This window comes from Toxotes jaculatrix, chromosome 2 (genome assembly GCF_017976425.1).
Source record: "Toxotes jaculatrix isolate fToxJac2 chromosome 2, fToxJac2.pri, whole genome shotgun sequence".
NCBI classification, from domain to species: Eukaryota; Metazoa; Chordata; class Actinopteri; family Toxotidae; genus Toxotes; species Toxotes jaculatrix.
Window position 1 is genome coordinate 16,430,952 of NC_054395.1, and position 27,067 is coordinate 16,458,018.

General features: G+C 40.8%; 4 protein-coding genes across 8 annotated transcripts; all 4 read right to left on the reverse strand.

Moving 5' to 3' along the window:
- Positions 1-157: 157 nt before the first annotated feature.
- On the reverse strand, positions 158-4,351 carry fance (FA complementation group E). Of its 2 annotated transcripts, XM_041053227.1 has the most exons (10): positions 4,096-4,351; positions 3,039-3,618; positions 2,742-2,786; positions 2,588-2,644; positions 2,122-2,265; positions 1,912-2,035; positions 1,584-1,659; positions 1,374-1,440; positions 1,151-1,276; positions 158-1,034 (listed from the first exon to the last, which is right to left on the reverse strand). In XM_041053227.1, the coding sequence occupies exons 1-10, from the start codon at positions 4,293-4,295 to the stop codon at positions 930-932; spliced, it is 1,524 nt and encodes a 507-aa protein (XP_040909161.1). In that variant the 5' UTR covers positions 4,296-4,351; the 3' UTR covers positions 158-929. The 2 variants fall into 2 exon arrangements, 1 of the variants encoding a protein (XP_040909161.1); XR_005895139.1 differs by lacking the exon at positions 158-1,034 and having other exon boundaries at positions 1,214-1,276; positions 1,570-1,659.
- Positions 4,352-4,525: 174 nt separating this feature from the next.
- mkrn4 (makorin, ring finger protein, 4) lies at positions 4,526-8,421 on the reverse strand. Of its 2 annotated transcripts, none has more exons than XM_041058093.1 (8): positions 8,343-8,421; positions 7,184-7,312; positions 6,836-7,083; positions 6,671-6,759; positions 6,333-6,583; positions 6,132-6,239; positions 5,604-5,703; positions 4,526-5,483 (listed from the first exon to the last, which is right to left on the reverse strand). In XM_041058093.1, the coding sequence occupies exons 1-8, from the start codon at positions 8,411-8,413 to the stop codon at positions 5,325-5,327; spliced, it is 1,155 nt and encodes a 384-aa protein (XP_040914027.1). In that variant the 5' UTR covers positions 8,414-8,421; the 3' UTR covers positions 4,526-5,324. The 2 variants fall into 2 exon arrangements, with proteins under 2 accessions (XP_040914027.1, XP_040914019.1); XM_041058085.1 differs by having other exon boundaries at positions 6,333-6,586.
- Positions 8,422-9,603: 1,182 nt separating this feature from the next.
- On the reverse strand, positions 9,604-15,494 carry ppardb (peroxisome proliferator-activated receptor delta b). 2 transcript variants are annotated; one of them, XM_041064851.1, is made up of 8 exons: positions 15,122-15,494; positions 12,788-13,186; positions 12,529-12,680; positions 12,274-12,412; positions 11,953-12,155; positions 11,410-11,616; positions 11,068-11,311; positions 9,604-10,712 (listed from the first exon to the last, which is right to left on the reverse strand). In XM_041064851.1, exons 2-8 carry the CDS (start codon positions 13,125-13,127, stop codon positions 10,465-10,467), a joined length of 1,533 nt encoding a protein of 510 aa, XP_040920785.1. In that variant the 5' UTR covers positions 13,128-13,186; positions 15,122-15,494; the 3' UTR covers positions 9,604-10,464. The 2 variants fall into 2 exon arrangements, with proteins under 2 accessions (XP_040920785.1, XP_040920793.1); XM_041064859.1 differs by having other exon boundaries at positions 12,788-13,189.
- A 2,110-nt stretch (positions 15,495-17,604) lies between these two features.
- LOC121199857 (differentially expressed in FDCP 6 homolog) lies at positions 17,605-26,062 on the reverse strand. 2 transcript variants are annotated; one of them, XM_041064830.1, is made up of 12 exons: positions 25,862-26,062; positions 24,147-24,287; positions 23,857-24,042; positions 22,651-22,878; positions 22,400-22,546; positions 21,239-21,301; positions 21,004-21,112; positions 20,611-20,909; positions 20,345-20,511; positions 19,709-19,907; positions 18,957-19,047; positions 17,605-18,444 (listed from the first exon to the last, which is right to left on the reverse strand). In XM_041064830.1, the coding sequence occupies exons 1-12, from the start codon at positions 25,955-25,957 to the stop codon at positions 18,248-18,250; spliced, it is 1,923 nt and encodes a 640-aa protein (XP_040920764.1). In that variant the 5' UTR covers positions 25,958-26,062; the 3' UTR covers positions 17,605-18,247. The 2 variants fall into 2 exon arrangements, with proteins under 2 accessions (XP_040920764.1, XP_040920772.1); XM_041064838.1 differs by lacking the exon at positions 21,239-21,301.
- Positions 26,063-27,067: the final 1,005 nt, after the last annotated feature.

The window sequence follows — 27,067 nt, forward strand, 5'->3', positions numbered from 1 at the left end:
GAAAATAAATATGTAGAAAACACATCGACACTTCACAAAACAGAAGGTAGGGACAGCTGGACAGAACCCAAGCCACTTAAAATACTTTTAATTCTCTTTGAATTATTACACATTTTGCAATCTGAGATTAATTAAAACAATGCATATGCACTGTGCTGCAGATCTTCAGTGTCTACAATTATGATACAAGATTCACTCAGAGCCTGATAACTAAATAAATAAATTAAAATAATTAAAAAAATAAAATATTTGTGTTTTCATTAATTCTGTTGACACCTTTCTGGACCAACACATGATGAACTTGGCAGCAGAATGAGCTGCATCAGCAGCTAAAGTTCATGAATGCAAAGGTGGGAATTTTGGATTACTTTAAATAACATTTTTACTTTAAATCGGATCTGACTCAGGGGCATTTTTATTATGAGAGGCCATATCAGTCTCAAACTGATGCTTAATTTTCAAGTCAGATTATCATTATTATTATTGCCAAGAAATAGACAAGAAACAGGTTTATTAACATGGATCAGGTCACAAGAAATCTTTGCTTTATGTCCATCCATTTAGTATTTATTCGCATTATAAAAACATTTAACAAATAATTAATAATCCATTATAATGTAGTTGTAAGCAGACATTACAAGACAAGTGTTTATTAATGTATCGTCAATGACTATAACTCCCCCAATAAGCCAGCCATATGTGGAGACTGGTGTATAAACAGATAATGAATAACAATGTAGTAAAACACACAGGTAATAATATAATGTATTCAGAGCAAAAGATATACTTCTTTATAAATACTGTACACAGTAAACACTTAAAATCTATATGTGCTCACAACTCTACAATATGCTATAAACCATTTATTAAATGTGTGTAAACTGCTTATAAATGCTTAATAGTGGGGCCTAAAGTAAAGTGTTACCGCTTCATGTGTGTGTGATTCTCTTCAAAGCAGCTTGAAGAGACTTTTTCAGGAAGGTCTCATTTAACATCAGGCAACTGGAGAGGGAGTGTTTGTGTGCAGCAGTCACCTAGAAAAAAAAAGATTAATACATATGCAGAGAGATTACAAATACTGCTTCATCCTCCAGGCATTATGCATGATCATCCATCAGTCATTATGCATGACATAAATTTACAAACTCACATGGCTGCTGTATTTGGTGAGGACTGTCAACATCATTTTTGCAAACTTAACAGACTTTGTGAACTGAGGGCCCTGGCTGACGAGCTGTTCAGTGAACTGTGAGAACACTTCTTCATTCAAGTCAGGCTGAAAAAAACAAAACAAAAGAGGCAACTCAATAACAACGAATATTATGTCTAAGTGATCTTGAAGCACTTTTCCCATGGATAAACATTCAGCTAACCTTGGAGTCTAGCAAGCTGTGGATAATGGAGAGCACTGCCTCACTCCACACAGTTTTAAATGTCATTCTGTAAAGAAAATAAGGTAAAAGACTGCATCAACAAACCAGTAAGCATCTGAGTCCAATATTGTGAGTTCATTATTATTCTGTGCTTCTTTGACTTGTTACGGCAGTTAGATAGAAATTCATAATTTACGTCTTGTATCTTACTGAAGCAGCAGCAGTTTGTAGTGGGAATCCAGGCAGCCTTCTATCAGCCTGTTCAGCAGCTCAGCCTGTGGATTCCCTAAAAACAAAACAAAGTTCAAAATAGAGGATCAACTGATGTCAGGGCCAAGGACTGAGTAAAAGGTCCTGGCTCAGTCCACCATAACATCAAAGCGTCTACGTTGTTTGTGTGTACTTGAACCAGGACACTGAATCCACGCCAGTTCCAGGACTGCTGCTCTGTCACTGACGGACTCTGATCTTCCCCCCGAGAAAAACTGCGTTAATAAATGATTAATTTACTATGTGGTAGCTGAGCCTTTTCCCTCACCTATGTTTTTTTCCATTAGAACGGGTTCGATCAGAGAGTGGCACATTGGTCTGGGATAGTGGCTGCACAGTGATGTTACTGCAGTAACCAAGCATCTGGAGGCAGGCTCTGACAGGGACAGGACCTGCACATGTAGCGTGAGGACACCTCATCAGTATCAAACAAAGCAACACATTCCGCATCCTTTTGCATCTTTATCCTGTGACATACCTTCTCCAGCAGTAGGCTCTTGATGAGCGTTGCTGCCGTGCTGTAACTGAGGTCAGGAGACAGAGCCAAAACACTGCTGCACAGTTTAGGAAGAGTCTGCTCGGGTAAATCAGACAAACTCAGGGTGCTACATAACACCTCCACCTAAATAGGAGAGGCAGAGAAGATGATTTGTCTCATCAAAGCCTATAAGGAAGCACATTTATAATATGAGCGGTTTAGAAAAACTTCCTGACTGGTCAAGTGGAGCTATAAAGCACTGGAAGTGAATTGTTGACTCAATTAGAGTTTCTGAGCCTGTATTTATATTGGATTCACGGTTGCGGAACATTAAAAGATGTATAATATTCTGTCCCCATATACTGTAGATTAATGTGAATAAAATATCACAAACACTTTTAAATAGAAGTGTTCATGCAGGGGTATAACATTTTAAAAAGTCAGCTATACAGTTTTGAGGACATACTTGGGCGGGGTCACAGTCATTCAGCACTTTGAACACATCCATGGAGCTCTGGTCCCACTGCAAACAATGAAAATAATCCTTATAATAATCCCAAATATCACTTCAGGTATAAGCTAAGTGTGCTGGCTTTAAGAAAGAAAACATTTCTTCTTACCTCTGTGTGACTTTCCAGTAATTCTTTTATTTGAAGAACAGAGACCTAAAAAAAAGAAAATACATAAATAAGTCTAGACCAACTTTCAATTGTTAGCTGTGTCATAAAACCAAATACAACAGCCTGATTAGTAGACTTGATTTGATCACTGTGGGAAATTGTTATCAGGAGGGCGTCCAATCATCATTTCAAAATTCAGTTCCTTTATGGAAAGAGAACAAATATTTAAAATTGTGGAAATGGATGATAAATGTCAGTGTGGACAGAACAGACAAAGCCTCCTTATAATGTCTCTACCTTTATATGTTCAGGCAGGGAATCAGTGTCTGGCGCCGGCTGTAGCTCCTCAGCAGGAGTTTCTTCTGCAGCATCTTTTTCAAACCTTCCTGACGTCTCCTCATTTGCGCTCTGTTCTTCTGCATCAACACACTCACTACCACAGACGTCCATCTTTATCCGTTTACTCTGCTGTCCCATTTCTTCTCCGCCTGAGTCCGGAGAGACAAAACTGCTTTTCCTTTTCCTTTGTGTCCCCAGCTCTAATAAACCAGATGCACTCTGAGATCCAGATTCTATGGTTTGACCACTGAGGCACTTGGCCCATCCGCTGGTCTCACCAACACCAGCCAAACGCTGTGTCAGCTCCTTGAGTCTCTGACTGCATAGTGGTGTGTACAAAGGCTCCTCATTGTGGACCCCCAGGCCTCTCTCCAGCTGTCTACCCAGAGTGGTGACCCAGGGGTTTGGATGAGGGTCCTGGCTGAGGCATTTGAGCAGGTGGAGGACCGAGGTCTGGGGAAGAACCGAGTGGACCAGATGGATGAAGGACAGCAGATTTTGTTTGAATAATGATGGGAACAGGCACACCAGAGGTTTACTAGAATAAGTGAGGGGAAAAAAAGAGGGTGTGAGGGAAAGGCACAGGTAAGTGACATAACATGGTGGCAGATGTTATCAGTTCATCTTAGATAGAGCCGAAACAATTTGTTTATCGATCGACTGACAGAAAAATAATCCACAATCAGCAACTACTGTAATAATTGTTTCATTTTTCAAGCGAACATAGTGGAACAATAACAAATATTTGCAGATTTCAGCCTCTTAAATGAGAAGATTCAATGCTGTTTTTTGCCATATATTATTATAAATATGTAAGGAGGATAATCCCAATATTTAAGTATTTTTAAAAAAAATCAAAATATAAGTTTGAAACCTGCTGTCACTCTAGAATTAACTTTTATTACAAGGACGAGTAACTGTCAAACCGTTTGCTATAGTAAACTCTCACATAGAGAACCACCTGTCGTCCTCTTTCTACCGGTACAACATCCCGCTGCTTTGTGCTTTTACTTACACAGTTAAAGCCTGGCTTTCAGTCTGTGGACAGCTTATTTCATCTTGGCACAGTGTTTCTACCAAGCTAGACAGAGACATTTCGGGGTTTGCTCGCTGCTGCCTGTGGAAGACGCTCACGGCTCTGTGGACACCGGAGGCTCCGGACATCAGCGCCCGGACCAAAAGCTTCGACTGGCCGTCAAACCGATTCAGAAACATACCGGCAGCCAAAGCCCAGTGTGGGAATGTACACCGTGTCTGGTGAAGCTCGTAGCACCCCGCCAGTTTAGTTGATATTTCTTCTTCGCGAGAGTAATTTGACTAAATCTGTCCTCCACAGCTCCACCTAGCGATAAAATCAAGCAAAAAACACTCCAGCCTCTCAGATAAGAGACTCGATCTTAACAATTCCTGGTTGTAAGTGTAAAATAAAGAGCACCACATACACCTTTTCAGTGAGACAAAGTGTGAAGCAACGTTTTATTTTCTGTGTACAAGTACAACTTGTTTAAAAGAAATAAAATCTTAACATTGTGTTTTTGCCAAGACCAAGAAAAGGGTGTCATTACAACCACTTGAGGCAGGTATCATCAGGAATGGCCATTAAGTAGAAGGGATACAGTACACTTTTTAATCTTCAGACAATTAAAACTACCATCCACACAAAACTTTAAAATGGGGCAAATTTCTGAGAGATAAATCTGAAATGAGCACTCAATCAGAAGAGAGGGTTAAGGGGAAAATTAACAATCTGCAACACGTTCAAAGCACTATGGCCATGAGAGGGTAAAGTAAACACCTAACCTCTTTAACCCTCAACTAGACAACCACAGATTTAACACTAAATTATTAGAGATGGGGCAAAGCTTAAATTTCTGTCTGGGGTGCTTATATCTAGAGCAGGGGCAACAAACCATGCGTTGTGGAGAGCTAAGTGTACACACTTCCGTTTCCAAAAGGACTGCAGGAGGTAATTTCACAGATTAGTTCTTCTCTGGTTCAATTACCTGCTGTAGTCTGGCTAAAAAACAAAAAAGAAATGAAGACACTTGACACTCCATTGTGCACAGTTGATATCCCCGATCCCGATCACGGCTACTCAAAAGTTGTCTCAATACTGATACAAGGAGGAAAGAATGGACAAAACACAGCTGTGTGTTCTCCTGGGGCCAGTGTTCATGTATAGTTTAAGCCCCGTTCAGGCACGGTTTCACGGTTTCAGGCACTGACAAAAAGAATGCAAAAAGCTCAGAAACTATACTCCTCAGTTAGGTAAAAAGGAAAGTCGAAGTCATCATCATCATCGTCGTCGTCGTCATCGTCGTCACCACTGAAAAGGGTCATGGCTATGAAAAAATTAAGCAGCTCTACACCGTAGTCGTCTTCGTCTTCATCTTCTGTGGCATACTGTGAGCGGGGGGTGGGGGAGGGCGGGGGGAGTGTGGGAAATGTAAACACACCAATGTATTATTTCATGTACCAACAGTCCTGAGAACTTGTAGCACACGAGGATTAGAGTATATTTACCGTAAATGATCGGCGACGTGGAGGTCTGTCATGTCGATAAAGGCACTCCGTTTTGAAGGGACAGCATCTGTATCGTGCATAGTAACTGCAGCTTTTCTTGCTGCAATCATGAGAGATGAGACAGAACAGGACGGGGGTCTTCAGCTGCATGCGTGCATTTGTCAAACAAACTGCAAAAATTCAGCACTGACCTTGAGATTCAAGGCAGTAACACAGAACTAAAAAGGTATCACTGCTTGGGGAAAAATGTAAGACTACTGTAGCACCTTTAGTATTCTTCATAATAGGTGTAAGATCCTGTCAAATATGTTAAATCTTACAGGCTGCCTTAATTTGAAGGCTAGATTCAGTTTGGTTAAAACTAAATTTTATGTTAATTTACTGTGAAGTCTAAATGCATTATAGAGCTACTTTAACCTACATTACTTACATTAGATAAATTTGTTTATCTGGACACATTTAAAGCCGTGTGTGTGTTAGTTTGTAATGTTTACACAGTTTAAAATGAATCCGAATCCCTCGCCATACCTGAATTTCTCTTTGAAGGCAGCAATTACACTTTCCTTTGCTTGTCCTTCAACCCAGTATTTGTTCGGCACGTAAAAGGCAGACCTCACTCGGCACTGTGGGCAGCTCCTGAGGAATAATCATTGGGCAGTGAGGTCAAGTCAGAGCCTTTATGTCAAAGATGCAGATGCAGTCAAATATTCTAATATTACTGAAACCTACTTGACCACGTCCCGCCCGAGGTCTTTTGTTTTCCTCCAGGTCATAATGCATTGTAAACAAAACGAGTGATTGCAGTTTGGCAAGATTCCAAAAACATGGTGTCTTGGATCCGCCTTTTCATACACCTTGTCCATGCAGATTCCGCAAGTCACATTTTTACTCTGGAGGAAGGCCTCCGTTTCCTCTGCCGTCCCCTGGGTACTAAAGGCCGCAGCCGTAGCCCCGTCCTCTGTTGTCTCAGCTGAGGAGGTCTGCTGAACACAAATACTTCCAGTAAAGGCATCCAGGTTTTTTTTTTTTTTTTAATTTTTCTTTATTTTACTACTTTAGATACAGACCTGCTCATTTCTTCCATTATATGCACCTGCTTGAGCAAAGTCTGAGATTTGGACTGATTCCAAAGAAGCTGTTAGAAGAGAGTCTGTATCTGGAGAAAATATAATAAAGTAAATCACAGAGAAATTCTGACTAAAGCCACTTACACCCATGAAAACATTCAATACCTTGGGACTGTTCCTCTGTAAGATCTGATGCCAGGCGCCCAGTGTTGTGTCGAGGAACTGAGATATCAGCCACCATCTCTGATCTGCTGCACTCCTGCCTGGACATCACCTCGGCCTGCAGAAGGGCAGGCACCGATCCTCTTCTGTCAGGTGGTGCGCGAGCCACACTGGAGGAGGAGACGGTAGGCACTGATCCTCTTCTACCTGCGGCAGCTGTGTCAACCTCAGTTTGAAGGACATGGAGATACCTAGTAGTGGAAAATACTGAATGAGCTAAATTTGTGCACATATCCACCTCTTTTATTTAGTTATAAATACACGATTCAGGAAAAAGAAAAAACAGCTTACTTGCAACGTTCGCCATACCAGCATCCACCTTTCTGAAAGTATCTACATATTTGGGTTGATGGTATAACTGGCCATTCATGTCGATAATTACACCTTGGACCAAATCTGCAAGAGCCATTTATGAAATGCCTGTAATGAAAAGGGAAGAGAGTTCATTTCTGATGTTGGAGAAACTAAAAATTAAATAAATAAATGCCCATCTCAACTTAAGCTTAACATAAAATTTTCAAATGTTATCTTGTGTTTGACCAAAAAGCCAAAATAACCAAAACCATTTAGTTTACAGCAATATGAAGTGTTGCAAGCCAGTTATTTTCCCTCTATTGATTAATCGCCTAACTTTTCACCTCCAGAAAAGGACACAGCATTTGAACATTTCTTTCAAAGCTGTGTTAAGAGCCCCCACATTTTATTTTATTTTGCTACTGGACTTTAACCAAGTCAAAACGTGAGACCTTTGTTTTTAAGTCAAATCAAGTCTTTAGGTTCTAAGTCTAAATTGGGTCAAGGTTCAGAGTAGTCAAGGAGCAAATCATTACAGTTGTGACATTTGAAAAACAACAACTAAGACACTGCACTTAGAAATGTCAAACATTTCGCAACAATATCTCTCTCTCTACATATATACACATACATATATACACACAGTATGATTTGCTGGAATAAAACTGAGGAATAACAGATATTAAGAAAAAAAACACAAGCTCCTCATCAGCTCAACTGCTCCTGTTTACGTGCAGTTGGAAATCAAGGTTTCCAACTGCTGCAAAAACTTACAAACGGTTACCAACTTAGCTAGTTAGCCGTGTCCAGTTTCTTTTTTCTTCCCTGTCTATCGCTGTGGGAATATTTCACCTTGTTTGATACACAACCATCATTTATACTCATGACTCTCCACACTGCCACTCTTTTCCTAAAGGTAATACAGCCACAAAAACTTTGCCTTATTAGCAAAACTAACGGCAATTTTTAACTGTTAAAAGCGGCTTCTACGCTGTAATGCCCGCATTCGAATGCAGTTTAGCAGCATTTGAAATTAGCACGCTTCCCGGCACAAGCGGCGATGTCAGTATCGTTATCAGCTCTTCTGCTCTCCTAATTTTTTTTTTCTGCCCACATCGTTGGTTATAAAAACAACAAAGCGCCGCTTACCACTTACCTACAGATACTTCCTCTGTTGCCCGAGTCCATCCTCCGTGTGTTTTGAGCACGCCGCCGAGCACCCTCCATCCCACCGTCTAAATAGTTAACAGCCGGTTGCTTTTACCAATTAACTTAGCAACGAACCAATAGAAACGTGACGTTGACGTCTGCACGTAACGTTGTCCAAGTTCCCATTTATCCATCCATAAGTCTGAACTCTCCCGAAGTTCAATAAAGTAAGGATAAAAGTTGATCACCTATGTATTAGACATTTAATCTGCCTCATATTAATAAATGGAGGGGAAAAAATTAGTGTTTCTAATAAAGTTTATATGTGAGATGTAACTAAACTAGATCTGCAGATTCAGGTTACATGTGACTATAAGGACGAAATTATTTCAAGTCTTCACATGTTTTTGTGAACAAATATCTCAATCCATCACTTATACAGGCATAGAGGTAGCTTACATCAACTTTTTCCTTTCTTTTTTGGTGTACTCTCTCATTTTATCCATCCACATCAGCCAATAAAATCAAATTTGCAATGTGTACCAAAAGCAGGAATTAAGGCAAATAATAATAGTAGTAATAAAAAAAATTAGAGATCAAAAGAGACAGCGAAATAATGTCACAGATCATACATTAGAGGTAGATAGGGATCAAGACAGAATAAGAGCACAAGAGGAGACTTCCTGAAGGTGGACTCTGTGCGTGCACCACTGCTGACATACTGAAGTCCACTCAGAAATAAGTACAGTGAAAAAAACAAACAGAAACCTGGCTACAGTATTGTAAGGCAGTTACACTTTGTGCCTCTCCTAACAAGACAAATCAGACTGGACACAGAAAAGGTAACAATCTAGGGCTGTGGTTATATCTTGGGTGAAAACAGAAACAACTTATGATACCAGACGATGGATGCAGATTGATTTCTAATCATAAATTTTCCCCAATTTTGATATCATGGTAAAGTATGCTGGTTTTAGGTAAATCCTGCAAAGGCATTAAATCCAAGTTTCTCATCAAGGAAAAATTTGTTGATGTGCTTGATGATATATTTGGTACAACCTAAATAGGCAGGCATGTAATACGAAAGAACACATATACTTAATACATAAGACAAGATGATAATTCATGTTTTGCCCTTACAAGTATGATCAACACTTACAAATAATTAGTAACATAATTACAAAGAATAAACTAAGAAAAACCTTAAAATGGCAAGTTCACGATAATTTGTATGTCCAAAGAAAGATTTTTAAAAAAGAAAAAAAAAAAAAAAAGAAAAGAAAAACATGCTGTCCCTTGTACTTCAGCGGGTCATGCGTTCATAGTGTCAGCTTCAGAAACTAAATCTGTGCAGCATAGTCCATTAGTTACCACTCGGGTAGATGGCTTTAAGACAAAACCTAAATAACTTGGATCTGCACGTTTATTGAAAAATGGAAATGGTATTGCACAGACAGCTGCATTGAGAGAGCTCTACACTGCTGGAGCCAGCCCAGTTTGTGTTCTACAAACCAAATGGCAAAGAAAGCGATCATTGATGATGAGGATGATGATGATGATGATGATGTAAACAAAAACCAATCTGTGCATCTTCAGCTTCACCCAAAGTCTGAGAACAATCACTCCATCAAAGACATTGGCATCTTGCAAAGTACAAACTGGCGGCTCTTTTCTTTTTCAACTATGCCACTGGTGTAAGAACATGAGATGCTTTCCCTTTACAGCAAAACACAGCCGTGGTGAGTGAGGAGAAGCTCTCTCTAGACGCTGCTCTGGGGTCAGCTTTGCTATTAGGATGAAATAGGAGCAGCCTCAGTGAGAAAACATATCATTCTCTCTGTTAAGTGACCGTTGTGGGAAACTAGGGCTTGCAGCAAATGATTCCAGATGCTCATCTCACACACACACACACACACACACACTCTCACACACACACATTACTGTGCTGAAAGTAATGCTGACATTGTGAAGACTTTGCTGATTGTGTTAGCCCTACCACGTTTGCCTCATCTGCACGTTAAAATCCATGCCCGAACGTGGAGCAGTGCTTGTACTGAATGCAGTGTATTATTATAAACGTAAATTAAATCTGTAACAGTATTGCTAAGAGCAGTCTGTGCTGAAGAACACTAATACATGTCTTTGTAGATCTCCTGTAGTAGAGGGTGGAGCGAGGTCTCCGACTCAGTCTTTTTAATCTTTTGGACAAGCTGAGCGTTCTCAGTTACCAGCTGACGGAGGTCGGCCATCTTCTGCAGCAGCTTGGGGAAGAGGTAGACAGAGTCAGAGTGGTTTGCTTGGAGGTGGAGGTCCAGGGCCTGAAGGATGCTGTCCTGACTCTGCTCCACCTGCTTCACGTTCATCAGCCCGGGACGATCTGGGAGGACAAGACAAAGGATAGTTCATGGTGAGCCATGATCATACCAAACAAAGTATGAAAGTATGATAGAAAACCAGTCGGGACAATATGGCCCTTAATCATTCATTATTATATCCCATTTTTGAGTACTTACTAGCAGCATATAGCAATAATTCCTAATGATTAATTGAATTAATGCCAGCATAAGTGGCATAAAATGGATGGAGGGATTAACCAAATAAAAATTATTAATTCATATGATACTGTCACAGCTAGAGGCTTTAGAAGACTTTTCAAGATGTGGAAACATCCTGAACATAACAACAAGCAAATATGCCACTCTTCATACTACACAAGAAAACTTCATGCTCACCTCCACAGAGAATAATGGCAGCAACAAACAGGGCCAGGTCGCTGTCATCCAGCTCCAGAGCATTAAACTTGACAGCAAACTCAAACTTGGGCTCCATGATCTCATTGAAGGGCTTTCTTAAGCTGCGCAGGAACTCCCTGGTGACAAAGCCTTTACCATTGGCCACCAACAGTCCATCTTTGTTCATGAGAGACGGCAGCATGGCAAAAATAGCCTCGTGCACACCATATTTCAGCAAAGTCACCTGTAGAAAGCGCACGGGCAATTGCACATTAGTGTCTTCCTAAACAGTCGCATACAAATCAAGTTACTATACAGCGCACTGAGCAGACAGTGACTCACCTGGTCATTAAGGAAGAGGTCCACAAACCCTGGAATGCTCTTGGCAAACTCAGTGAGCTCTCGCACAGTCTCCACAGTAGTGCACTGGCAGCGGTAGAACACGTGGACCCCAATCTCCTTGGTCAGGGGCGCACCTGGAACTAACTGGCTCCACACCAAACCACTTTCTGCCTTCCACAGTGTGTCCATATCGTAGATTACAAACGGCTAAAAGGAGAACAAAAATACATTTGTCTTGAAGAAACAGCTGTAACTGCAAAGACTCAGTGAGGTAATAAGGATTATCACAAATGCAGAATGGATTAACAGGTACTTTGTAGTTAGTGTTAGATTGACTTTAACAATGTAGTGTGCTTATTTACAAAACAATCAGCATTTCAAGCAAACAGCAGTTAATCAGAGCCACAGTTCCTTGATAACAGATGTAATATATACTCTTGAGAACCTATGATGATCATGTATTACTTAAGAGTTCAATATATTTTTATGTCTGCAAAACCAGGATGGTCAGCTCACATGGGCTGCTCCAAGTCGGGAACGTACCGAGGTGCTGCTGGTTTTGCCCGTCAGGATGCTGCGGGCCCTCTTCTTGGTCATACTGAGGTTCTTCAGGTAGGCTGTGTTGACTTGTTTGGCCAAGGTCTTCAGGTCGGAGCCACCCGGTTTGCCAAGGTTCAGTTCCTCTGCAAGCAGGCCTGCCACCAGCTTCTTCCTCTCCGCCTCAGGCATGCGTCCATATCGGATCGCTGAGCAAACATACACACATGCATGCTGGTTTTTCACTCAACGATGGATGGATTGAAAAAAAATAATCAACTCTCCTCATGCTTTGAAAATGACCTAATTTATGAAGTTCCCTCTCACCATCATGGGACATTCCCAAAGACAGGCACTTCTGGAAGCGACAATACTGGCACTTGTTACGATTCTTCTTCTGAATCTTGCAGGAACGCTCACAGCGCTCATATTCCAGTTTCATCCGCACAGTTCGCCGGAAAAAGCCCTGAGTAAGAAGAAACACAACCGGTTCAACAACCCCTATCGGACAGTACAAAAGTACCACTGTTGCACTTTATAATCTTACTGAGCTATTCTAATGTGGTTCACAAATTGCATTACCTTGCAACCCTCACAGGCGTGCACGCCATAGTGGAAGCCTGAGGCCTTGTCCCCGCAGACCTTACACTCCACACTGATCCCAGAGCCTGCGCTTTCTTCGCGGCCAAGACGCAGCTGCTCTGACAGCGAGGGCGACGAGGTGTGAGACAGGTCTGCGTTTTTTAAAAAAAAATTCATGAACAGAATTATCTGGCATCCAAATATGTCATGTTCAGGGTTATAGGAAGTAAGTCATGCAACATTAAAATAAAAGACTTACCTGTGTAGCTGGATGCTGCACTACTGTTTTGTTTGCTGTGATTGTTCTCCTCCTGATCCGCACCTTCTTTCTCTTTTTTCTTCTGGTCCCCTTTCAGGTCTTTAGAGACAGGCGCTACCTCCTTCTCCTCCCTGTCCTCCTCATCCTCGCTTTCCCTGGCCTTCAGCTCTTGCAGGTCCGTCAGCTCCGACACACTTGTCCCCCCACAGCTATCTGAACCTCCAGACTCTCCCTCTGGTGAAGTCCACCTGACATCAGCGGTGTCCTGGGGGGATTTGGGCTCGCAGTAGCCATTCACTCGGTCATGCTGCTCTGTGGCAGTTTGCTGAAACCCTTCCATGGTTCCTGTTGAAGCTGACTCAGCGGCTCCCCTCCTGTCACGTTGCCATCATAGCTCCACTATTGAAGAAGAGAATAATGTGTTTTAAACAAGCAATATTAGATAAACAATATGTACTTAACACGTGGATTACATAAAGAGGAAGAATGAGCACCACTTAACTGGCCGCAGAAGTCCACATATCATTTACCTTGCGACTAGATCCTGTGTGTGAGTGGTTAACAGCCCAATTCCTGTGACCAGTCTCTAGCCAAACTGAGCGCAACGCTTGTCATAACATGTAGCAGAGCCAAAACGCTTCCCTGAATATGTTTCTTTTGTGAGCACACTGTTAAAAATTCATATATGGTGTGGCTATTTAGCTTCAAGTCTTTATCTCTCACTTGAAACAGAAATGTGTGAATTTACTAATCTTTGACAATCTGTTTATTAAGGTGTCCTTTCCCCAGCCAGTCCAGTACTAATGGTTGTCTAATGGTTGTCTTGAGGAGCCAGCGAATGTCCTAGATAGTAATAGGCTTATGACATGATATACACTCGCTGTGGAGCCGTGGCTGGATTACCCATGAAGCAAGTGGTACAGACAAGCAAGGGTTTCAGACCATTAAGACCCCTGAACAAAGACAAACCTGAAACATCTTATTAATCAGTGTGGGTGATAAGAATAACATCCTCTATCATGGCATAACCTAATTTTATATTCTGATCTCAATATATATCACGATGTAGTACATTTTCTGGAATATCAATTGAGAAATCATTGGCTAATACAGAAAATGGAATATCTGACAAATCAAGGTACTTCATTACACTGATGTGAAATTTATACAAAAATCCAATATGGCTAAAGAGCAGACCTGCTCATTGAACTGAAAACAAGATACATTTCATCTGGAAACACTGGTTTCATATCAGGCTTTCATCAGGCATCATATTCACAAGATCTTTCAAGAGGAACGTAATTGTTTTAAACAGTCAAGTTTTATCTCATCATGTCTCTCAGTTCTTTTTTTTTTTTTGTTGTGCTATATGCTATGCTGTGTGTCTATGAGGCTAAAACCATACTTTAAAAAAAAGCACAGGCCTAGACACAAGTAAGAGCCACATGTTGACTGAAGCACAGGGACCTTCAACACAAGATTCCTAACCCAACCACTGTTTTGGTCTGACATTAAAGTATCATAAACATTTCAGTCTGTACTTCACTATCTTAAAAAGTAAACTTTGTCTCTTTTGCAGCTTGCAGACATCTGTATTATTGTTTGCCTCAACTCCATGGTAGGGTGCACAGAGTACTTGGTGGGTGCTTTAAGGGGACAGTGTGCATGCACTATGTACACACTGAGAAGTGTTGATCGCTGGCGGAGGCAGTGGGGGAGAGGGCTTTGGGGGTGGGGGTTACATTTTTGCCCTGGGGCCCCCTAGTGGATTAATCCGTCCATGAATGTAGCTGCGCCCTGACAAACATCCACAGTGTCTACTTATTAGAGATTTATTGATGTTGTCAGATTGAATACTGTTTGTTCCATGATGGCCCAAAGCGGGACAAAGTCTAAACTGTATATTCACAACATTTCAGGGGTAAAATAAATAAATAAATAAAGGAAAAAACACCTGAGGTCAGGACTGTTAAGACTTGTCATCCAGGAGACAACCTGTCACACTGGTTCTCGGAAATATTTGCTATCATTACTGTGAATTGTATGAGTCATTATAACTTCATTAAAGCATCTAAGAAATGAAAGGACGTTTGAGTTTAAGACATGGCTACCGTCAAACTTTTTTTTTCTTCACTGAAAGTGAAAACAATATTATACATACAACTGAGTGGCTTTAGCCTGTCAGACGACCGCCGAAGAGTGCGGCACGGTTAGCTCACTCGGCTAGTTAGCTACTAACCTTGAATGTTGACTACTACTAGCTGTTAGCGTGGCTGACCCACATTCCCGTGTGTGCCTTTAGTAGACGTTAGCTGGCTTGCCAAGTTAGCTTACCTCTCCCAATAGTGCTGCTGGTTCAGAAGATTTTTAACGCTACGGGAAACTGCCAACGGGCTAAAACGGGCGAGCAGCGAAAACAGTCCCGAGTCCCGTCCAGGATCGATCGGCTGTTGACAAGTTGTGTGAAGTCACCAGCAGGGGTGAGCTAGCGGCAGGAGCTAACGCCAGACTGCTAACATAAACTTAGACCGACTCAGGCCTCCGTGTAGCGGTCGTGCTGCCACTTCGCCGAACCCCAGAGGAAGGAAAGACAGCGTGGACACTTTTTCTGGCTACCATATCACATGAAGATAAGCACAGTTAACTGATAATCCCTCCCCGACTCTGTCGTTGTTCCTTGCTTTGCTTTGCTTTGCCTCACTGCCCCCTCTCCTCCTCCTCGTCACATGCCAGGACACAGCGCCCCCCGCCCCCACAACACACACATAGCTCTCTGACTGAGGAGTCAAGGTCTATGCTAAATATGCGCTGTTGTTTTTCGGGAAGGTTTTTTTTTCTTCAACACAACCAAAACTAATCCTATTTCAATGTAAAATTTAATTTAAAATTGTGACATGTATATATCATCCATCACTTGTCAAATATAAATACATGTAGTTTGTATGGTACTGTTCATGTAAGTAAAACTGCTTATTACATCATTACACCTTTAATACTGTCTCAGCACTCTTCCAGCCCTTGGACCACTTGATTCCTTGTTTACAACAAGAAAGCAATGTATTTATACATTGTATGTTGTCATCCATTTGTTGTTGCTATGATGCATCTTTTTCTTCATTTGCATATATATATATATATGTATATATATATATATATATATATATATATATATATATATATATATATATATATATATATATATAGATATATAGATATATAGATATATAGATATAGATATATAGATATATCTTTTTACTGTTTTCTTGTACATAATAGTGGCGTGTTTATGTTTACTTATCTTTGTAGTATTGGTACTGTGAGTGAGTACACCCAGAAACATGAGTAAATTTCCTTGTATGTGCAACTGAACAGCCAATAAAGCTGATTCTGATTATTAGTATTAGAAATATTAAGCCTACCCTGACACATAATCAATGTACAATAGAGTAGCATAGCATAAAACTCTGCTCCCTGTACATATGCATCCTCAGTGTGCCCCCTTCCCCCTTTTAATACATGTACTGGTTTTACAGCATTACAGAACAAAACACTACATATCGATGGCCACTTCATTGGGTACACCTGTGCAGTCTAATGCGATCCAGTGTTAGAGCCCTGCCATAAATGTATAAATTTATGGCAGGGCCATGATGTCCAGAACAATGTTTATTCTGGACATCATAGTTGGTGGTGTAAACTTTATGGCAGAACAGCTATATTGGACTACATTGAACTGCGCAAGTGTACCTAATAAAAAGGCAACTGGGTGTATATCTGTCACAGTGTTTAAGGTCTTCAGTTTATCTTTGGCATTAGACAAAGTTGGAAAGCCATCTTACGCTGGTCTTGCACTGCAAAACATTTACTGAATTATTGCATTTCATATTAAAAGACAACCTAGTAAGACACAATTATTATCTATCACTCTCAAACCGACTTTTTTCTCTGATTTTGCTTTACATACATTACAACAGTCTGTCGTACTATTTATCCAGCCAACAGTAATAGCTTACATATAATGCTGATAATGTCAAATTTCAAAGTTACAGATGACATCCTCATGTTGTGGCCCTGGGAACTTAGTTCCACTATTCCGCTCAATACTACGCCTGTGAATATACATGTGGTCTTGTTCTAAGGATATGAAAAAGGAAACAAAACAAAAGAAACAACAATCAATTGTTTAGGTAGCTAAACCGATCCATGTAGTGTGTACACAAAATAAGTATGCTGTCTTTTGACTGGTATGCTAAAACTACATTTTTATGAAGTGGTTAATAGTTAAGGGAAGTGATGTTTCATCTTGACAAAAAAAAAAAAAGAAAGACCAAAAAGAAAAAAAATGTTGATACTGAGAGGTAGAGCACAGTAAGATTTTGTTAAAAACAGTCATGGATGATAAATGATAAACATCATCCCAGCCTACATGTAATTTGTGCGGTTTGTCAGGGGATGTCTCTGTTTACTCATATGAGACGAGGGTTGTTTCATCAGTGAGAGGCGTCGAACTAGTCAGTGATGACACATTTCAACTTTGAAAAAAATGAGGCAGATTCAAATTCAAACTAAAGCGGACGTGTGGTTTGCAAATTCAGCAGTGTGGGCTTCAATTTGTTCCACTGTGTCTGGTCTTTGGAATTTATGTTATCGCTGTATTAATTAATAACTAATTTAGTCAGTTAACAAATGGTCATTTATTGCGATTCACTGTTTAATGTGTCAGTTCAGATTTTAGTGAAACTGAAGAGTACAGTGTCACTGAATTGCATATTTACATATCATTTAACAAAGTAAAGATGACAGCAGAAATCTGGTTATGGTATTAATTCATTCTTTTATTTACAATTATGTTAAATGACAGTTGAAACAGGAAGTTCAAAGAGAGTCCCCCTCCCTCTCCCCCCTTTCCTGTTTATGAGGAGTGATACTCTTAAGATAGAAATTGCAGTAAACTTTAAGACTGAATCAATTTTTCAAGTGAACAAGTCAAGCCCCAACCCCTAACCCCTCCCCCAAAAATATGTAAAATCGAAAACTTGTTATTTCTCTATATTACAGAGCTAAACAAATAAGGTACCATTATGAATGGAGATTTTCATCTTTAAACACCCTGTAACCTTGTACTTTCAGCATCTCTGATAGCTCATTTTCTTTGCACTGAGGTATCGTTAATGTCCAGAGCATGCCTCACACATATTGCAGTCAAAGCGTTAGTTGAGCCGTGAATACTGGAAACTTTTCACTGAAATATTTTTAGGCTGTTGCTGTCTGTAAAGTGAGGTCAGTAAATCCAACATTTAATGAAAAAATGGTAGTACTGTGAATTCAGCTTTAAATGTAGATGTCCCACTGTTTTCACATGCTGTTCACACATCAGACAGTTGTCTCTTGCCCTTCCCATGAGAAAATCTCACAGTGGCACCTCGTCTGTGACCTGGGCAGCCTTTCTGATTCATGTTTTTAGGGGATGTCCATGTCTCCGTTAGAGGCACGGGAGTTGTGTTTCTCTAAATCGCACCCAGCTCTGTTGTTAACATTTTCCTTGCTCTCCTCATCCTGATCCTCTGATCCTGATCTCCTCCTGAGACGCAGCCCGGGATCTCTCTGCGTTGGGATCTGGAAGCTTGAGAAAGAGCTTCCTAATGACGGTCTCTTCTCTAAAAGCAAGGACAGTAATGACAAAATGTTTCAGAAAATAAAGTGCATGTTTACAGCAGATAAATCTGTGACATGGCAGGAGCATGATGAAATAGAAGACGGAATTTGTTGGTCAAAAAAATAAAGAGTCAAATTTCAGGAAGTGCATGTATATTAGCATAAAAATAATCTTTTTTTGTCTCCCTAGTGAGAAAGAGAAAGACAGTAGAATATTCACTAACAATCTCTGACTGAGGACAATGGTGTAACACTAATCCTTGAAGCAATGTTAAATGTCAGTCCAATTGCAGAGATGGCATTTAACACCGGCATTTTCAGTTCATTCTAGGAAAATGATTCAAATCTTGACAATAGCATAAAATGAAAAATATTATCCTTTATTCACAGTTTTTATTATCATGTAATTGTCAAAAGAATTTGCTGTTGTGCTTCACTGAATGAACAGTGAAGATGCTCTGAATTCATGTTTGTCATGTTTCTTAATGTCGCATTGTGCAGATGGGACACATACCGCCTGGTCCGATTGGTCGCATCAGTCTGTTCATCTGGACGTTCCAGTGTTTGACGTTGGTGCTCGCTTGGCGAAGTTTCCTCTGCGCAGCCTGTCGGGGCAAAAGAGCAACTTGTTAAAACTTCTGTTTCATGCAAGCAGCAACTACTGATAAATAAACAAACTGATGAAATAAGAAAAACATGTTAGCAGATTTGTTTAGTCCAATTCACCCAAAACATCGAGCAGTACAAACAACTGTGTTCATTTCTGTGACATCAAAGAAAAAACCTATACAGTGCTGGGTCTCTTAAGGTCAGATTAGAGAACAGAAGAACAGACCAATCTGTGCTAGTGATAAAATTATCATGGAATAAATCAGACAAAGTCTTAAAAGAACGGAGCCATCAACTGTTTTGAGTGACAGAACATGATAGCTTTGTGTTTCATTGTTGAGTTGTGTCTTTTTCTTTCTGTAACTACATGTAGTAAATATTCACCTTGTGCATAAGATTTTAAAACTCTGCTGGACGTTATGCGGTTAAGGACAAACATTAACACATCACGGTAAATGAAGTAATAACAGTAAGAAAGTATAGGCTTTAAATCAAAACAAAATGAGGCAAAGAGTATCTGATGCTATTGACTAAATCTTTTACTCAGACATCAAAACAGATCCCCAACAAGCAAGCTGACATTTCCTCTAACAAGTTAAATGTAGTTTTCCTTATTTTACTATGAGATCAATGAGGGGTTTGTTTTTTGGTTCTCACCACGACATCCTGGTCGACCCTGTGCCGGTTGGCGCGGACCTCCTCCAGCTGCCTCTGCGCCTCGTCCAGGGCTCGAGACTTGGCCTCCATCTCCTGCTTGAGCTCCTGCTTCTCCCTCTGTGTCTTCAGGATGTACTCCTCCTGTTCCTCCTGCAGGGCCATCAGTGCCTTCATTTTCTCCTCCTCCTCAGCCAGTAACCTGGACACAACAGAGAACATAAAAAAATTCCAGAATTTATCATTTACTAATTGACACCAAGCTAAGCTTTAAGGTGTTTAGACAATGCTTCAGGCATTAGAGTGAGATTAGGTGCATGGGGTCTGATGTTTGCACATTTATGTGACTAATGCATCACAAAATCTTTACCAGAAAAGTTTGAGCGCACAAACAGCAACACGGATCTGACAAATAGTAACATTTAACAACTTCCTCTGTCAGCAACCTAACTTCCTCAGGAACATAACGCAACATGAACTCCTTTCAGCAGCTGAGGGCAATATCTGCTGTCTGCACACGAGTACCTCCCTACAGCTAATACATCACTGTGTGCAACCTCTAACCCTAAACAAATGTGCTGTGAAAGTGTTTGTAGGTCTCTAAGTGTGTGTTGGCAGAGATTAGTGGCTACACTCTACCCTGCTTGAGCGTAGCGGAAAGCCTCCTCATCCAGCCTGGCTTTGATCTCCTGCTGCAGCGCCTCCTCCAAACGCTTCTGCATCTCCTCCAGCTCCTGGATCCTCTTCCTCTGCCGCTCTGCTTCCTCCTCTTTCAGAGCCATCTCTGCCTGCATACTGACCCGGGCCTTGAGACGCGCAGCAAGAAGAAAAGGTACTGAATGGTCACATATTTCTGCCTCTGAATTTGAACTCTTTTTTTTCCCCTTCTTTGCTTTCACACTCACCTCTTCAGCCTCTCGTAGCTGGACCTCCAGGGCCTGCTGGAGCTGCTCATGTTGCTGGCGCCTCCTCTGCTCGTCCTGCTCCAGGAGGGCCTGAGCCTGCTTTTGTGCCTCCTTCAGGAGCTCCAGCTCTGCCAGCTTGCGCTCCCGTTCCTCCTGCAGGGCCCGCAGCCTCTGGAGCTCCTCTTCCTTGGCCTGTCGTCTCTTCTCCCGCTGCTCACGCTGTTCACGCCGCTTCAGCTTCAGGTCTTTGTGGAGGGACGATTTCCCCTCCACGTGAAGCCTGATAGCTGTTTGAATGGCTGTGGAGAATATAATGTTTAAAGTCCTGATGTCTAAATGAAGCTTTTAAGATTGATCAGTGATCAGCATCAGTGAAGGTGAGTCTCCTCTGACCTGTAGTCCACTCCTGTCTCTGTTTGGTATCTGAGGCACTCATCTCATAAGTCTTTGAGAGTGTTTTAAGACAAAACATGCACCTCTTCCCATCTCGGTCTGGCAGCACCTGTTCAACAAGGGAAACACTCACTGGATCAATAACTATCCTTTCATTGTGCACTGATGTTTTCTTTTAATCATTTGTTGTGACCATTTTTTAATAAACAGAGGTGAAAAAAAACGTTGAACTCACTGGGTAAAAGATGTTTTTGATCCATTTTGAACGACCGAACAATATTTGATCATCGTCTACTTCCTATAATAAAGCATGATTTTAGAGTGATTGTTTGTTTTCCTTTGAAGTAACAGATCTTGCAGTGTGTGGCGCTCACGCTGAAAAAAGGAAGAACCTGACCAGATGCTTGTTTGGAAGCCCTCAGCGTGGTACCATGTGGCATTAATGGAATAGTAACTGACTCGATGTTCACATCAAAAACCACCAAAACAGCCAGAGCAACAATGAGTCTACTCCAGCTCTGCAGGTCTTCACGTTCAGAACGGTGTTGTTCATGAGTGTTAGGATGGCAGACTACTCTTGAGTTCAGTCCGCTTGAGATTTGTGAGGAAATTTGTGATTGTGAATGTGAAACAAGACAACCTTCCATTTGAATCTGCTGTGCTGGTTCTCAAACCTCTCTGAGTTGTGACACCTAGATACTAAATATGAGGCATCTACCTGAGGACAGTATGAAAGTTATCAATGGGATATTTATGTGTTTTCTGTTTTTGCTGATGGGATGTTCATCAGAACACTACTAACTGTCACTGTCACTTAATGTGACAGTGACAGTTACTGTCCAGCGAGAAAAAGAAGACTGGCAGGAATACTGGTATTGGAATGGGCGAGCTCTAAACTGGAGTATAAATCTTAAATTTTCTGTGCACTTTTACTTGACTATGTCAAAATAAACTGTACCAATATAAAAGTGTTACATGACAAACTACACCCAGCACTTTTCATGCAGACTTTTGCAACTCCTTGCGACTGGTTGCACACAGTCACAGTCAGTGTACAGGTTGTGTTTTATCAGAACATGTTTGTTTTTTTTTGAGTCCCAGAGAGGAAAAATGTTAAAGTCTTTCAGAGGAAAAACCAAAGATGATGGAGGTCACTAAAAATACACAGCCATCGTGTGAACCTTTCTGTTTCATCATGCTACATCTTTGGGTAGTCCCCACCCCCAGGTTGGGAAGCACCGTCAATATTTTAACTTGAATGTACAAAGCACAGCTAGCAATGTTTACTTCTTTCTTTTCTGGACAAAATGACGAAGAAATCAATGATATTTAAAGCCACAGGTCCTTCCAGTGTTAAGTGTTTAGTTTTGAAAGATGATCATCCCCAGCTGCTTACCTCCACACAGCAGTTCCCATCCAGAGCTATGTTTCCCTGGCATTCCTTGCGGTCCTCACTGGTGTAGTAGAACAAGTTGCTGGGCCTTAAGGTGAACCAGCGTTCCTTCCAGTTTCTCCTTAGCTGGCCTTTTTTCCACAGATAACCCTGCATGTACCCAAACCAGCACAAACACACATACTGTCACTGCCAAAGAGAAGAGCATGTCGGGAACCAAAACACAGACTTCTGATGGCAGATGAGCCTCCTACCTCTTTGAGGACGTCACCAACTATCTCCCTGTATACTTCCTCTATAGCCATGCTGATTATGCTCTTATCAATCCCTCTGGTCATCCTTCCTGAGTTCATCATCTTCAAAAAAGCCCACACAGTAATGCCACTCTGCTGCACTGAGTCTTGAGAGAAGAAGTCCTCCAGTTCAACACAGTTGAACTCAATGCTCATAGCCATGCATATCTTCTTGAGGAGGTACTCCACCTAAGGAGGAAAAGAAACCAAACGTCTTGAGTGTGAAAATGAATATGATTCATCTGAATGATCTGTGTTTGCTGCATTATACTCAAGGGAGGAAGTAACAAATGAAAACATTTGTTGCACTATAACTTTGTTTGTTTTGTTTTTGTAGCTCCATTTAAAATTCTAGTGACTTTCCAATGAAGGTTTTGTTTACTTCACTACACTCGTGGAGCTTTTCACAATAAATGGTTTGTTGGCTGATAAAATCAGAGCGCACAGGTTTGCACTTTATTTTGTTGTTTCTAGTTCTTTTTCTTAAAGCACCCCCCCCCCCCATCAAGATCACATTCAGCAGTGCTGACCTTTCTCCAAAGCAGCTTTTATTTATGTTGTTTCTTAATTAAACCTACCAGTAGTAAGTAGTAGTAACACTATTTACGACACTGTAGTACATACTACACCTCTGATTTCTTTGTACAGTGGTCAGTGTGTGAAGCCAAAATACCAAGAGAAAAACTGGAAAATGTTTTCTTAAAGTCAGTGTGATATAACCTACTCTGCCCTCGAAATTGAGGGCTTTCTCTTGGCAACGGCTGTGAGAAACACTTGACAGGAAACCAAAACGAGAGTTTGCAAGTGAGAAACAACCCCACACTGCTGCATGAAAAGAGCACAGTGTTCCATTATGGCAAGAAACAAAGTTTCAGGCAGGGTGTACTTAGTGATTGTAAAAGATCCAACACCATTTTTAGGTCAAAGATTACTGACTACAGTCTCGGAGTTGCTCTCAACAATGGAGCACAGTAACTTGAAACACTCTTGTGACTAAATTTAGAAACACGCAACCATGATGAACTTTGACTTCAAGATGTGCAAAAATGTTTATGTAATCTTACAGAGGAAACGTTTGATCAGAAATCAGATTTGTTTTGTGATTGTAACTATAACGTGAGCGTGGAGATGTTTGTTTAAAACGACATACATTCTAGTTGAACCTACCTCATCAGGGACCATAACCAGAGGGTATTTGTCCTCAGACAGAAAATTAAAAAGACACCAGAGCCGAAAAGCATCCGTCTCTGGCAGAACAGAGCTGCTGTTTTTGTCCGGCTGGTAGTTTTTCTTTGCTGTAAGAGTCCAACAGAGCTCATCTACGTTCTCCTTTTGAAAAGAGCCTTCCACGACCTACAACAACAAAATGCAGAGAGTGAAAAATGCTCTGACTGCAACCCTGAAGAGAACTACAATTTGAAGAAACAAAGAGAACCTGTAGTTGTGTTTTCTATCACCTTATCCAGGATGTATTTGTTGAGATAAGGCATATAACCCTGACTGGAAACTGGACCATCATCATCATCCCTAAAGTGCTCCTCCAAAGCAACTGGGTCATGTGGGATAGACAGGACTGTGCACAGGTTGTGGGACAATACCTGAAATAACACAATGAACAGGACGGACATATTTAGAACTGCAGCAATTATATGCTAGGGATAAACATTTGTGTCACTATTCCTTCAGACAATGTGGGTTTACAAACTGAGAAAAAAAATGTCAGTTTTGACTTTTAGGGAGCTGAAGTGAATTTCTGTTGTATCACATTTTCCAAAAAATAATGTTTCCACATTCAATTTGTGAGACAAAATGCGGAAAAAAAGGGCGTCAGCAAAAGAGAAACTGCATGGCAAACACATTCAGATACACTATTCAAACTGCTTTAAAAAATCAATTCAAACATCAATTACTTAAAGTAAATAAAAAGGTGATAACGTGATAAAAATGTGATAAAGGTGAAATAATAGAAATGAAAATAAAATGCATAAAAGGTGATAGAACAATAAAAAAGATGAAGTTCAGATTTCCATAAGACATGCTAAAATGTCAGATTAAAACTAGTAAGTTACACAATATCATGTATATAATCAGTGTAAAATACTACCTCTAGTACAACTACAAGTATATCAGAAGGGATTTTATCCAATAAAACCAGGCTTTTGCTTTTATTACACTACATAGCTTCAACTGTGAGCGTGCATCGTCCTCACATATCTAATGCATATTATCAGACAACCAGTCTCACCGTGTGTTGAGCCATAACCACATCCTGTCTCTACCCTCCAGTGCACTACAACATCTGTCAGTTTTGAGGCCATGGCATGCAAACTGCCTGCCTGCTAGCACGTCTTAAGAGCACGGTGCCTGTACACAAGCTGCATGCATGAGGGGGATAAGCCTAGTCATGAGGCTGACTCGCTGTGAGCCAGGAGCGGCAGGCAGCACATAGCGGTAACGTGGAGGTGGCTGGAAATGGAGTCTGAGCCACACCAAGACCAAGTGACATAATGATGAGATCAACAGAAACTTTATGGCAGGAGACAACAATCACCAACATGTTTCCACTTTGTCCTTGCTCTCACTGTAACAATGTTCTTTTGACGTACACAGGCTCATGTTGTGAACATACTCTATTCAACAGGCTGTTCTCCGGGCAGGTCCAGTGCCAGAGGACCCTTTGCACTACAAGCTGGTACGTCAAGGCCCAGTGTAAGCACAGCTTGGAGATGAGGGCTCCCATTCATACACAGACTGAGAGCAAACTGTTACTCTCGTGCTCTTGCCAGACAGAGGTGATTATTGTGCCCCGTTCCAGAAGCGAAAGAATTTTATTCGAAATATAGGAAACAAATTTGTTCCTTGTTGAACAGAATGTGGTTTGTGTTCAACACAGGAAATATTGAAGATGATAACATCAGGTTTTGTACACCCTTATTTTCTAAAACACAGTATCACATCTGACATCAGACTAAATAACAAATGCATTTGTGACATTTAGTTTGCTGAGTTCTTCAAATATTTTCAACTCATCTTTCCCCAGAGCGAGCCCACATGATGGAATATGAATTGAGGTAGGAAATGAGGCAGCAGAGTAAAATAAAGTGAGTGAATTCTCCGACAAAAAAAAACTTTACTTAAGTCCCATCTTCCAGGCAGAGGACCCTCCACTCACCTTCAGCTGAGACTTGGACACCTTACCACTCTTCTCCAGATCCAGGGCTGTGAAGCCGTACCAAATGGACTTGAGCAACTCAGACCGTAGGTCCATCTCTGCAGCAGCGTTACTTTCTGGTTTCCTCCTCTATGTCTCTTCTTCTTCCCTCTGCTGCTGACACGAGGCCCCTGGGTGACAAGCAGACACCCACACTGTTTCTGCTGTCATGCAGACATGGGCCTTTACCGGTCTGTTGGCAGTGACACCTGCTGGATGTCCACTGTCATGGACAGAGTGGGAGTGTCTTGTTGTTGACATGCTCAGATCCTGCCTTTCAGGGGTGGAAGAAGTTTTCAGTCACTTTAAACAAATACTACATCATGAAATTACCAAGTTAGAGTCATGAAATCAAAGCTGTGGTACTAAGAAACTCCCTTTCAGTTTGAGGATTTTCTTTTCTCTGTTTTATTTCACTGTACATTGAATATCATTCAGTTTTCAATTGAACCAAATGGGTAATCAAGAAAAGAGCTGTCAGAATGTCAAAATAATAACAACTGTTCATTTCAGCCCCATTTATCACATTTTTAGATACATGGATTCATGTAAAGTACGGGTACCTCAAAACCGTACTCAAGGTCTGTGTGATACTTGATTAAATGTACTTTGTACCAGTGCTGCCTTCAAGGACTGGTAACTATATAGGATTAACAAGAAACTGTTACTACTAAATTTGACTATGATTTCTCCAGAGACTTGAGAGGCTAAATGTAAGGTTACAAAGACATTGGCTATTTTATTACTAGGCCACATTATCATTTGTAAACTACCTAGGTTCCTCTCTGTGGTTTACTTTTGGGTCTGACCATAAGGTACAATGAAATTAGCATTAGCTTCAGCTCGTAAGCAGCTTTAGCTCATTTAGCTAGTTAACAATTTGAAAAACTAGAATTAACAGTTAGTCTTCATTACTTAGTGTGGATTATATTGTTAGTCTTTTGCAGTGTGTAAAACTAAACAAAAGTAGCTAGCCTAGAGTAGTCCGGTTCCAGCCCTTAAATTGATAGCTTAATACAAATTATGTTAAACCAGTAACTGAAATCAAGTAAGGACAACTCTAAATAGCTTTTTAGTCGCAAAAGAGTCTGGTCAAATAACTCCATCAAGAGGCGTAATTAAAAAAGTAAATAATGGTAACATTCATACATTTAAATATATATTTTT

Coding starts and splice junctions, on each gene's coding strand:
- ppardb (XM_041064851.1), bottom strand. CDS start 13,127: ATGGAAGGGTTTCAGCAAACTGCCACAGAGCAGCATGACCGAGTGAAT. Junction 11,312..11,409: donor ACCTCTTCCTTAATGACCAG/GTGAGTCACTGT, acceptor CGCTTTCTACAG/GTGACTTTGCTGAAATATGG. Junction 10,713..11,067: donor TGCCATTATTCTCTGTGGAG/GTGAGCATGAAG, acceptor TTGTCCTCCCAG/ATCGTCCCGGGCTGATGAAC.
- fance (XM_041053227.1), bottom strand. CDS start 4,295: ATGTTTCTGAATCGGTTTGACGGCCAGTCGAAGCTTTTGGTCCGGGCG. Junction 2,036..2,121: donor AGAGCCTACTGCTGGAGAAG/GTATGTCACAGG, acceptor CTACATGTGCAG/GTCCTGTCCCTGTCAGAGCC. Junction 1,441..1,583: donor TACAAACTGCTGCTGCTTCA/GTAAGATACAAG, acceptor TTTTCTTTACAG/AATGACATTTAAAACTGTGT.
- mkrn4 (XM_041058085.1), bottom strand. CDS start 8,413: ATGGAGGGTGCTCGGCGGCGTGCTCAAAACACACGGAGGATGGACTCG. Junction 7,313..8,342: donor AACAGAGGAAGTATCTGTAG/GTAAGTGGTAAG, acceptor TTTTCATTACAG/GCATTTCATAAATGGCTCTT. Junction 6,587..6,670: donor ATAATGGAAGAAATGAGCAG/GTCTGTATCTAA, acceptor ATTTGTGTTCAG/CAGACCTCCTCAGCTGAGAC.
- LOC121199857 (XM_041064830.1), bottom strand. CDS start 25,957: ATGGACCTACGGTCTGAGTTGCTCAAGTCCATTTGGTACGGCTTCACA. Junction 20,910..21,003: donor GAGACAGGAGTGGACTACAG/GTCAGAGGAGAC, acceptor TATTCTCCACAG/CCATTCAAACAGCTATCAGG. Junction 18,445..18,956: donor GCGACCAATCGGACCAGGCG/GTATGTGTCCCA, acceptor CCTTGCTTTTAG/AGAAGAGACCGTCATTAGGA.